The sequence below is a fragment of the Scardinius erythrophthalmus genome, assembly GCF_964197995.2.
Source record: "Scardinius erythrophthalmus genome assembly, chromosome: 2".
NCBI classification, from domain to species: Eukaryota; Metazoa; Chordata; class Actinopteri; order Cypriniformes; family Leuciscidae; genus Scardinius; species Scardinius erythrophthalmus.
Window position 1 is genome coordinate 21,009,469 of NC_138222.1, and position 12,070 is coordinate 21,021,538.

Genomic DNA, 12,070 nt, shown 5'->3' on the forward strand with positions numbered 1-12,070 from the left:
GCAACGCAAAAATATTTAGAAGTGCGTAAGTCGTAACTTAGTGTCCATTTACGTCAAAACTAGGCTAAGTTATAACTTACGCACAGCTGGTGCAACCGGCCCCTGGAGGATCCCAAGGCCTATGCACACCTTTTGTTTATTGATTTTAGTTCTGCTTTTAATACTTTACGGCCTCATCTGCTCTTACAGAAAATGACTAAGATGAATGTTAATCCTTCTATTATTAAATTGTTTTATTATTTTTTAACAGATAGAACCCAAAATGTTAGGATTAACGATTCACTTTCTGAATCAAAATGCATCAGTACGGGTGCACCTCAGGGTTGTGTAAGTTCACCGGTCCTATTCACTCTTTATACTAATGACTGTACTAATAGTCTCCCGGGCAACCTGTTTTTTAAATTCTCTGACGACACTGCCATTCTTAGTCTGCTTCACCAGAACTCAGACCCATCACTGTATTTCTCAGAGGTTAAACAATTTGTTGTGTGGTGTGACAAGAACTATCTCACCATTAACATTAAAAAAACTGAGGAGATGGTGTTTGACCCTCGGTTGGTGGGGGATTACACCCCCTTGTCCATTCATAGGGAGGAGATCAAACAGGTCACTTCATACAGGTATCTGGGTATCCACCTGGATAACCTTTTAAGCTGGAGTGACCATGTAGATTATGTATGTTCCCGTTTACAGCAAAGACTATTTTTTTTCTGTGTGTATGTAGCCTATGTGTATGTTTTTTCCGCTGTTATTTGTATTTTTTAATGTGTATTTATTGTCTATAATGGCAGATGCTTCTATGCACTAAGCACTTTTGAGTCCATGACAAATTTCCCCTAGGGGACAATAAAGTATATTCTACTCTATTCTATTCTATTTTAACAATGTCTTTACTACCTTTCTGGGCCTTGAGAGTGGTAACGATGTTGCTGTCAGAAAGCTCTCAGATTTCATCAAAAAGATTTTAATTTGTGTTTCAAAGTAACCCTTTAACTACAACACTGCTTCAGTGTTACTTTTACACAGTAAACGCTGCTGATTTCGCTGCAGTTCATTTCTAAATATATATATATATACTGTATACAGTGTGTGCAGAATTATTATGCACGTTGATTTTCTGATCATATTTTATTCCCAGGAACATTTTGCCAATTCCAAACCATATTAAACTTAATAACTACTATTCATTTTGTATTTAATCATTTATAAGTGATAAATAATTGTTCATGAAGGCTGGAAATGAAAAACGCCTTATATTCAGGTGTGCAGAATTATTAGGCATGTTTTCTTTTACAGATAAAATAAGCCAAAAAGAGATTTAACTCAGACTTAAAAGTTAAAAAAATTATTAAATCCCCATGAGAAGAATGCAATACTAATGCAGTATTAGAGATTGCAGTTAAAGCATGACCATTGGAAAGTGAAATGCTCATTGGGTCAGCAGGGTCAGACAAAAACCGGTGGAGAAGAAAAGACACGTTAACTGCAAAAGAATGAAGAATTAAGGTGAAGAATTAAGTGTGAAACCATCGGGAACCCTTTAGTCTCCAGCACCACCATTTTCCAGAACTCCAACCTACCTGGAGTCTCCAGAAGAGCAAGGTGTCAGGATCTCAGAGACTTGGGTTAGGCAAAGAATCCTAAAAAGAATTCATCTTCCAGAATACGTTTTAATAAGTTTTGGGAGTTTATTTTTAGTCCATCTCCTACCCTGAAGTCCGTTTTGCAGAGATGGACTAAAAATTAACTCACAAAACTTACTGTCAGATTCTGGAAGATGAATTCTTCAAACAGTGGTAGAAGACGATGTGGTGCTGGTCCTTCAAGAGTCACTCTCAATCTGTCTGTCTATAAAGTCTATAAAAAAAACAGTCTTCATGTATTTCACAACACTTCAGCTTGTGATTCTTATTAAGAGGGGGTCATTTTTTAGGATTCTTTGCCTAACCCAAGTCTCTGAGATCCTGATACCTTGCTCTTCTGGAGACTCCAGGTAGGTTGGAGTTCTGGAAAATGGTGGCGCTGGAGACTAAAGGGTTCCTGATGGTTTCACACTTAATCTGTCACCTTAATTCTTCATTCTTTTGCAGTTAACATGTGTCTTTTCTTCTCCACCGGTTTTTGTCTGACCCTGCTGACCCAATGAGCATTTCACTTTCCAATGGTCATGCCTTAACTGCAATCTCTAATATTGCATTAGTATTGCATTCTTCTCATGGGGATTTACTTTTTTTTTTTTTACTTTTAAGTCTTAGTTAAATCTCTTTTTGGCTTATTTTATCTGTAAAAGAAAACATGCCTAATAATTCTGCACACCTGAATATAAGGCATTTTTCATTTCCAGCCTTCATGAACAATTATATATCACTTATAAATGATTAAATACAAAATTAATAGTAGTTATTATGATTAATATGGTTTGGAATTGGCAAAATGTTCCTGGGAATAAAATATGATCAGAAAATCAGCGTGCCTAATAATTCTGCACACACTGTATATTGTATCCATGGAATGTTTGTCACAATGTATGCCAACTAAAGTTTATTTATTCTTTTAAGGTTGGAACTAATATGATGCATTACCTGAATAATGAGACAAGCCAGGATCCACACATCTTGGTGAAGAACTCCTCCCAAGTTTTCATAATTTTCAACAGGGAGGCAGTTGAAAAGGAGACCTTACTTCAAGCAGTGAATGTATGTTTCAAAATGTTCTACATCTATGACATTAACTACCCAAAGCCCTCTGCTCCCATTTGGGAGTTTTTGCAGCGTACAGTCTATAATATTCCTGGAGGAGTTCCTTCAATACATTGCCACCTCCTTAAAAGCTTTGTATTCAATGTTACTGATCATCAGTAGGTCCAGTAGCCAACAGACATATTAAGGTGAATTTATGTACTATACATGTGCACTTCTGTGTAAGGTTTGAGTTTGTGTACTATATGTGATTTTGTGTATCTGTGTAAGTTTTTAATTTATGTACTGTATGTGCACCCGTGTTTTGAATTTAATGTGTATGTTTTAAATGTATTATGTGTATTGTGTATGTGCACAATTGCTTATGGTTTGAATTTAATGAGTATATTTCAATATTTGTACTTTTACACATGTGTGTGTGCTATTTATTCTATTTATTATTATGCACATAATTGTGTATATTTTACTGGGGTCATAAGTACGTTTCATTTGATACTTAAAACATGTTAAAACATATTTGTTGTGTTTATACTGCAAAACAAAGTGTATTTTAATGCATTGGGTTAAAATAACCCACAGTTGGGAAGGTGCTATACCACCCCATAGTTGGGTTACTTGTTGGATTATTTTTGACCCAACATTGTTAAGTGAGTGGGATGAACTTCTTCCACCCATTGAAGTTCCATTAAAATTCCAATAATTTCTAATGTATACTGAAACATGATCTGTAATTCTCTTTTCAAAACATTATTTAAAATAGGTAATGTATACCGCTGCTGCTATGTCCAGGAACCTGGGTGTGCTCTTTGATACCAATCTTTCATTTGAAAGCCACGTTTCTAGCATCTGTAAAACCGCATTCTTCCATCTTAAAAATATATCTAAATTACGACATTTGCTTTCAATGAAAAATGCGGAACAGTTAGATTGTGTGTTCATGACCTCAAGGCTATATTATTGTAATGCTCTACTGGGTGGTAGCTGGTGGACATTTAATATTCAACAATATTATTGATCTGCCTTACTTAAGGTGGACGATGACGCAATTCTCTTCTAGAAACAAACTTTGTTGTATTATTTTCATGTTATCACTGTGAAGCTGCTTTGATACACAAATTGTATTGTATTGTAAGTGCTATATAAATAAAGGTGACTTGACTTGACTCCAAACTAGTCTGGTTTCTTTGATCCATGTGAATATTTGAGTACTATTAGGTGCTGCTTTACAACTATTTCCTTTGATATGATTATTTCCTTTGTTTGCATCTTGTTTTGTAAAGTTAGATCTGCATCTGGTTTAGGTAAGCCCAGGAGGTATTGATGGTATTACCAATGTGGGACTAATATTTATATTATTTATTTCTATGTTCTGAGTTCTTTTTCTACATTCCACCCACAACTATTTATTTCTTCTTTTCCATGTTCCCAGCATTTTTCTAGGAACTTTCTTTCTGTGTGTCCCTTTAGTGTGCTCCAGTAGCCAATGTCATTTTTTAATTTTAATCTCCTGACATCCAGATGTATTTCTGCCATAATCTACCTTTATTGCTGGAATAGGAGATGTTCTGAATGCCCGTTTTTAAAGCTTGCGACTGAATTTTCCTGAACGTGGATGCTGGTATGATTTCTCATTGTGGTGGTGATATTATGATAATAATTGAGTGTCATTAATTAATTTGATCAAAAGTAATTCTATTTTGTAAGATCATTTTCATCTAAGTAATTCAAAACTCGCGAGGCAGACGACGACATAATGTGATCAAATAGGCTACAATAAACACAGTTCACAGTGCCACCCAGTGCATTTAATTATAACTGCGAGTTTTAGTGCTTGGGATTTATCTATAGACTGTAAATGGATTTCAATGCATTAACGGCCAACAGCAATGCAGTAATATATATATATATATATATATATATATATATATATATATATATATATATATATATATATATATATATATATATATATATATATATATATATTTTTTTTTTTTTTTTTTTTTTTTTTTTTTTTTTTACGAATAATATGCTATTCGTGCACAGCCCTACTGGGGACAATATCGACCCTGGCAAAAAGTACGCCTATGTACAACATAGACTTAAAGATCTACAACCCCCAAACTAGCCAGGCACCTTTTCTTCAGTCCACTTATGAGAGTTATGGCAAGTTGCCCGGTCCAATATGGCGGCGACGTTGACGCACGTCAACGTTGATCCTGTGGAGAATGCGGCGTTACGACACAGACACACCTTCGATCGGGTGAGGACCCGATACCTCCATAGACAGTAAAAGAAAGGATACCTCACGACACGGCCCATAGAAACTGTCGCTTATGAGATAACGTGTTAGAAAAAGATACTTGATTTTTGATGCAAGATGCAGCATTTTTTATTTCATTGTTTTAAGGACTCAGGTGTTATTTATGACTCTGTACTGTATTCCTCTATTGTTGACTCAAATAATTAATAAATAGATAAAGGTCTAGGCACTTATAGGATTTTATATAGGCTATATTATTATAATTATTTATTGTATTGCTCTTATTACTAGTAATTTATTACTCTTGCTGTGGTTTATTATATATTTTTTTAATTTAATATTTCTAATTGTATGATTCTTGTATATGGCATTAATAATAATTATAATTAAAAAGAATGTCGCTAAAGAGGTATCTATTTATACTATAACACACCCTTCGACGTAATGATTACGTCAGTACTTCCGGGTTCCTCGGCTCCGTTTTGTTGTCGGGCGAAGGAAGAGATACTGTTTTCTTCTTTTTTTATTTAGCCTGTTTGATTAAAATAGTGTCGGGATGAATCGTATCTTCGGACGAGGGAAACCTAAAGGACCACCACCGAACCTCACGGACTGTATATCAGGTGTATGTGTTTGTTCTGTTTAACTTTTGAGACTAAGAAACAAAAGAACTTTGTCCTGAACGCTGAAATGGTTTCATTTTTGAATTGTATTTCTTTATATTATTAGCCTGGACATTTAAATATCTTATTTGTTTTGAGTGATTGAAATATGTTTTGCTGTGTCATGTTGTAAAACAGACGCTGTCCATTATAGGTAAACATCACATGATACATTTCTGTTGTTGTTTTTATAGTTGTTGACATCGTTGGTGTGTTTAAATACACAATATTTGTTCTGAAAGTTGTGTTGGCAAAAGGCTTGTGTTGAGGTTGTGTGTGTGAACCAGTCCTGCTGGTTTCTGACCTATCACTGGATGCCATTTTTTTCTGCATTTAAAGGTGCTGTATGTAACTTTTTTTATAAAATGAATCCTTTTTTTATTGCCCGTCTGTGAAGGGGTTGTAATAACACATTACAATGATCCACTTTTCGCGTTTTGCTATTACCTCTGAAGGCCAGTATTCCTATTTTTATGTGAAGTCTCCGGGTCGGATTTTCTGCGAAATCCACCGGATGTGACGTGCATGCGCGCTCCCGAGCCTCTCCGTTTTATATATACAGTCTATTGCGACGGCACTGCAGCTAACGACATGGAGTCTGATAACACCAAAAAACGACCTGCCTCCAGCACAACACAGACTCCAACACAAACTCCAAAAAAAAAAAAAAAAAAATTTTTCTGCTGAAGCTGGTCAGGCCAAACGTCAATCGGATCGACTCAGGACGAAAACACGGATCAACATTGGCAGAGCGTTTGAATTATGGCGAGACCTCCGCTTTGTTTTAGGTATAAAAACAGACCCTGAGTTGGCTTTCATCCTTTTGGACAGGTAGCTAACAATACTTCAAAGCATGTCAAATATATTGTGATTTTGTGCTTTAGTTGGCTCAAGTTAGACATCATTAGTTCGCCAGCTAACGCCGACCATTTGCTAACGTTATCTGATGTGAAAGACTACAGTTGTAACTTTATTGCTTTTCACGAGCACGAGCGCTGTTGTTGCAATCTGAAACATCACCGCTAGAGGCCGCTGGATCCTACATACAGCACCTTTAACATTATGGCTGGTATCTTTTCATTTTCTGAGTTAAGTATGAATACATTTATGTTATACTATATGATGTCTTTCTTTGGCTTGCTAAATTCTAGGTCGACTCACGAGCAGAGTCCGTTGACAAGAAGATAGCCAGACTTGATGCTGAACTGATGAAATACAAAGATCAGATGAAGAAAATGAGGGATGGCCCATCAAAGGTAAAATTCGGCTTAGACTTTACCCGAGTGGAATTATAGATTTCTGTATAGATAGTAAAGGAATTCTTCACTCAATTTTATTCTGTTTCATTTACTTACTTGCATATAAAAATAACAAAAAGAAAATCACCATTTAATCTCCATATAACTTCTATGCTATAGATCAAGTCTTTTGAAGTCATATGATTTTGTTGCTATATATATATATAAATTGAAATTTAAGATGTTATTTGCTAAAAATCATACATTCATAATTTTCTGAGACACAAGCACCAATGGTGTTTGGGATTGTTAAGAGCTGATGTGACATTTTTATATGCTCGTTTTGAATATCTGCAAATGTCTGATGACAATTATCTTACTATAAAAAACAACCAAAAATCAACATTCAGCCATATGTGTTGTCGACAAAGCATCACACACCACTCAGTTTATGAAGATCTGCCCTGACAGTGCAAGCAGGACATAAAGAAATCATAGTCTATTTTCTCCGCTTCTTTTCTAGAACATGGTGAAACAGAAAGCCATGCGAGTCCTCAAACAGAAGAGAATGTAAGTGCCCTTATACTCATCCTGTTGTCATCCACTTAAATACTTAAAGGGTTAGTTCACCCAAAAAAAAAAAAAAAAAAAAAAAAAAAACCCAAAAATGAAAATTCTGTCAGTAATTACTCACCCTCATGTTGTTCCAACCCCGTAAGACCTTCGTTTCATCTTCGGAACACAAATTAAGATACTTTTGATTAAATCTGAGTGCTGGATCACTCCTCCATAGGCTTCTAAGACATTATAACTTGCTGGCCCAGAAAATGCATTAAAGACATCGTTAATATAGTCCAAGTGACTACAGTGGCTCAATCTTAAGTTTATAAAGTGACGAGAATACTTTTTGTGCGCAAAAAACAAACAAAAATAACGACTTTATTCCACTATTCATTTCTTTCTCTCTGGGCCTCGAGTTTTTTCACGTAGTGTTTTAGCGTAGCGCTTCTATGTTGTGCGTCACACGCATCACACACATGACCAGCGTCGGCCAATAGTGAGCCTACGTGTGACGTATAACACAGAAGCGCTACGCAGTTATTCTACGTGAAAAAACTCGACAAAAAAAAAAACATAGCTGTTGTATATTTAAATCACAGAGGCCACTGCGTTGTTATTGTACCTTACACATGTACGGAAACCACATTAACGTAGGTATTAGGCTACCTTGTAGGCTTGTAGTTTACTTGAAAAAAAAAATGTTCTTGGTATTTTCCCCTATATATTTACCAAGAAAACAAATAGTCCCAAGGAATCAAAGTGTCTAAGCTGAAAGTTAGGCTTACTTTCACGTTCTCGTAAATATTCTATGCTTCAGCATCATTTAGGCTACTTTCCCCAATGAAGCTCGTAAAACTCTCTGGCCTTCTCCGGAGTCTCGAAGATCAGCGTCTGTCCGTCGTGATGCCGGGCGGGATAAATAAGAGCGAACCTGACCTTCTTATACAGGAGGGATTTCACTTCTTTAAAAGCAGCTTGTTTCTTGCCAAGTTCCGCGCTGACATCCTCGTGGAAAAATACCTTATGTCCCCTGAAGAACAGCTGCACCCGTTTCCTCGTTATTATGCGGTGTTTGTTTTGGAAGTTGTGGAAGAGAACGAGGAATATCCTCGGCCGTTTGGAGCTAGCGCCAGAGCCGGCGGTCGGTTTGGGTCCCACTCGGTGCGCGCGGGAGATAATGAGGGGGTGTGGGAAGAATTCCTTACCCAGGACTTCTTCGAAAAATTCAGTCATGAACTTAACTGTGTCCGGCCCCTCCATATATGGCTTGCTAAATCATGTCAAGAAAACAGTTTACAAAACCAAAAGGGACAAAAAAACTGTTTCTTCCCTTTACATGTACTGATGTAAAGAGAAGAAGCTTGAGGTAGCTTAAATACTTAAGAAGAAGAATAGATTCTCAGCTTTAAAAAAAAAAAAAAAAACGTGAAGAAAGTTTAATTTAGCTAATTTTAGATTTATTACAAATAGCTTGACTAAAGAAGCAGCAATGTTATTTATGAATTCCAAACATGAAAATCTATTCTTAAACCAGTTGAAATTAATAAACAAGCTTTTAAGGTTTTAGATAAAAAGCCAAATAGCTCCCATCATTGTAGTGTTTTAACTTTAATTCTCTTTTGAGTTGGGAACATTTTTATTAAATTTGCTGATTTAGTACTTGTTTCCAAGATTTTAAATGGTTTTGCTCTATCAGTTTTCAAGGATTATATATAGCAAATAACAGGTTTGTACACAAGAGCTGGTATAACAGGTGATTGTAATATATCATTGAGGAAAAAGTACCTTTGGCTAGTTATCATTTGTTTTGAAAGGAACACATGATTGGAATAGACTTCCAACAGAACTAAAATAATTAAAACATATTACAGGTCATTGTGGTAGAACAGGGGAAACTTAAAGTGATCCCAGAAACTTCATTACAAAAGGGTTGCCGACCCCTGATTTAGAAAGTTGAAATTGTGGTTACTGTTGAATCAAAATTTAGCATTTGTAGAGATTCTGTTATGGTAGTTTTGTATTTGTTTGTTTGTTTTAAACAAACTTAAACAGATAAATCCAGATAAATGTAGGTGTCGTCAGCATAAAGGTGAAAGGACACTCCATACCTGTTAGATCCCAAAGGAAGCATATAAAGAGAAAATAATACATGGCCGAGAATTGAGCCCTGGCGAACACCAGAATTCCAGAGGAGAAATGATGTCCAAGGCGGACCGCATAATCTCCTATTAGTTAAGTATGATTGAAACCACTGCAACACCGTACCCATTTTCACTTCCCACAAAGGAAACCTAATTGGTCTGTATCATAATTATGTATCCCAAATAGGGATGTGACGGTGAGGAAATTTTTGCACCAAGGTACCACCTGGTTTCTACTGGTATCACCTTTGGGGGGACGCTGGAGTTTTTCCACCTCGCTTTAAAGGCTTTGTTCAGACTGCCAGTCCAAATCCGATTTTTTTTGGGAGCAAGTGTGAATGGCAAAAAATCACATGAAATGGAAATCCGTTTCAATCTGACTGCTCTGATCAGATTTCGCATAGTTTTTGTAACTTTCTCTCGCCACGTAAAACCTAATTGCAGACATTGTTATAGGAAACATGCAGAACGTCACTGCAGAAACAAGGTTGTGTTGTCAAAATGGTTGTCAAAATAATGGTGGGGGGGCAGTGCCGCGGTGGGCAAGTGATGTAATCGGTGTGCGGCTGAACACCGTGTAAGAGACTACCGCAGCAAGCCTCACCTTGAAGTGTTAGTGGTCCCACTTATTAAAATATGACTTGAAACATATTAAAATATGACTTGAAATATTAATAAAATGTGACTTGTTACTAGTACATAGTTAAAGATACTTAATATAAAGTGAGTCCATGTTAGTTGTGGTTGAGTGCATTTGAAATTTATATTAGAAACTGAGGGAAATTGTTGTATTTCCAGGTATGAAGGGCAGAGAGATCAGTTGATGCAGCAGTCATTTAACATGGAACAAGCAAACTACACCATCCAGACACTAAAAGACACCAAGACCACTGTAAGAATGCAGTCATAAGAATACAAATAAAACATAAAAATGTCACTTATTTCCTTATGTTTTTCAACATTAGCACATGCTGCAAGCCTACCTTTTTGTATGTATGCATCTTTTTTTTTTTTTTTTAAATAGGTAGATGCAATGAAAGTTGGTGCCAAAGAAATGAAAAAAGCATACAAGAATATTAAAATTGATCAGATAGAGGTAAGATTCCTTTTGTCCCTTCACCAAAGTAAAATAGTAAATGTAACAAACATTAGAAAAGTTTTGCTATTCATGCTGCAGGATCTACAAGACCAGATGGAGGACATGATGGAAGATGCTAATGAAGTACAAGAAGCTCTAAGTCGCAGCTACGGGACACCAGACATCGATGAAGATGACCTGGAGGCAGGTTAGTTAAAACAGGCATTGAGGTAGTTTGTGCATTTAGCAGTTAAAATTTTGATCTGTAATGATTTTTGGTCCATTTCGAATAAATATATATTTACTTTGTTCACTATAAAACATAATAATGTTGGTTTTACATCTGTGATTATTTGTTTGTACCATAAGAGCTGGATGCACTTGGTGACGAACTCCTTATGGACGATGACAATTCCTATCTGGACGAGGCTTCTTCTGCTCCAGCTATACCAGAGGGAGTGCCAGGAGACAGAACCGCTAACCGGGTATACACGCTTAAAGAACCACAAAACCCTAAAACACTATATATATATACTGTACTTTCTGGAATATAAGTCCAGTTTTTAATCATCTGAAACGTGCTGCAAAATATACTTCCCATTTCAGTAATAACCAAAAGGTACACAATTGATAAATGCACTGGAAAAGATTGTTTCATGGATTATAATTTTATTATTGATTGCCAAACAGTGGCAACTTATTACATAAAATTAGATAAAAAAAAATACTGCATAATCCATACTGTATCTCATCCAAATGTTTTAAATAAATCTGTATTTTGCAAAATATAAAGTGTGTATGAAATGGCAACACATTAGTATTTCATTCTAAACACTGCATTTTTATTTACCTGTTATTTTGCTTAGTATAACAGTGGATGTCTCCACAATGAAGAAATTATTTTTAATTGATTTGCGTATTCTGCTGTTTGCACACAGGATGGAGTACTGGTGGATGAGTTTGGCCTACCTCAGATTCCAGCTACATAATGGAACAAAGTTACACAATTCTAAACCCTCAAATGAATTGGACAAATATCTGGATCTACACAAGATTATAACCCTTTAATGCTCCATTAAGAATCAATCCATGATAGCTTTCACCATTAATCATTGGGGTTAGTTTTTTTTTTTAATGTATGTGGTATTTTCTTCTGTGTAGATTCTATTGCTATGATTTATTTTCTAAAGGAGTTGATACTTTGTACGGCAATACACTTTCTTATTCAAAGCAAATATAAAGAAATTATTATATGACAATGTTTGAAGGTTGAATGTGCAGTCTGTTATTTTGTGCAATTCTGCAATGCCAGTGGTTCAAAACTGGTAACAAATCGAAACCATTTCAGTGTGAGAACAGAGAAAATAGAAATGGCAACTGACTCGGGAAAGAATGTGCCTGTTTCATTTAGAGAGAAACAATAATAGA

At 35.8% G+C, this 12,070-nt stretch overlaps 1 protein-coding gene across 1 annotated transcript; it reads left to right on the forward strand.

Annotated features, from left to right (window-relative positions):
- The first annotated feature begins 5,400 nt into the window (after positions 1 to 5,400).
- chmp5b (charged multivesicular body protein 5b) lies at positions 5,401 to 11,905 on the forward strand. The gene is made up of 8 exons (XM_081357245.1): positions 5,401 to 5,587; positions 6,776 to 6,880; positions 7,386 to 7,432; positions 10,363 to 10,456; positions 10,589 to 10,660; positions 10,742 to 10,850; positions 11,012 to 11,127; positions 11,581 to 11,905. The coding sequence occupies exons 1-8, from the start codon at positions 5,519 to 5,521 to the stop codon at positions 11,629 to 11,631; spliced, it is 663 nt and encodes a 220-aa protein (XP_081213371.1). The 5' UTR covers positions 5,401 to 5,518; the 3' UTR covers positions 11,632 to 11,905.
- Positions 11,906 to 12,070: the final 165 nt, after the last annotated feature.

What these genes read in the sequence shown, in the direction of transcription:
- chmp5b (XM_081357245.1), top strand. Translation starts at nt 5,519, where the DNA reads ATGAATCGTATCTTCGGACGAGGGAAACCTAAAGGACCACCACCGAAC. An exon ending in TAAAAGACACCAAGACCACT is followed by an intron (nt 10,457 to 10,588) that starts GTAAGAATGCAG and finishes TTTTTTAAATAG; the next exon opens with GTAGATGCAATGAAAGTTGG. An exon ending in GAGACAGAACCGCTAACCGG is followed by an intron (nt 11,128 to 11,580) that starts GTATACACGCTT and finishes GTTTGCACACAG; the next exon opens with GATGGAGTACTGGTGGATGA.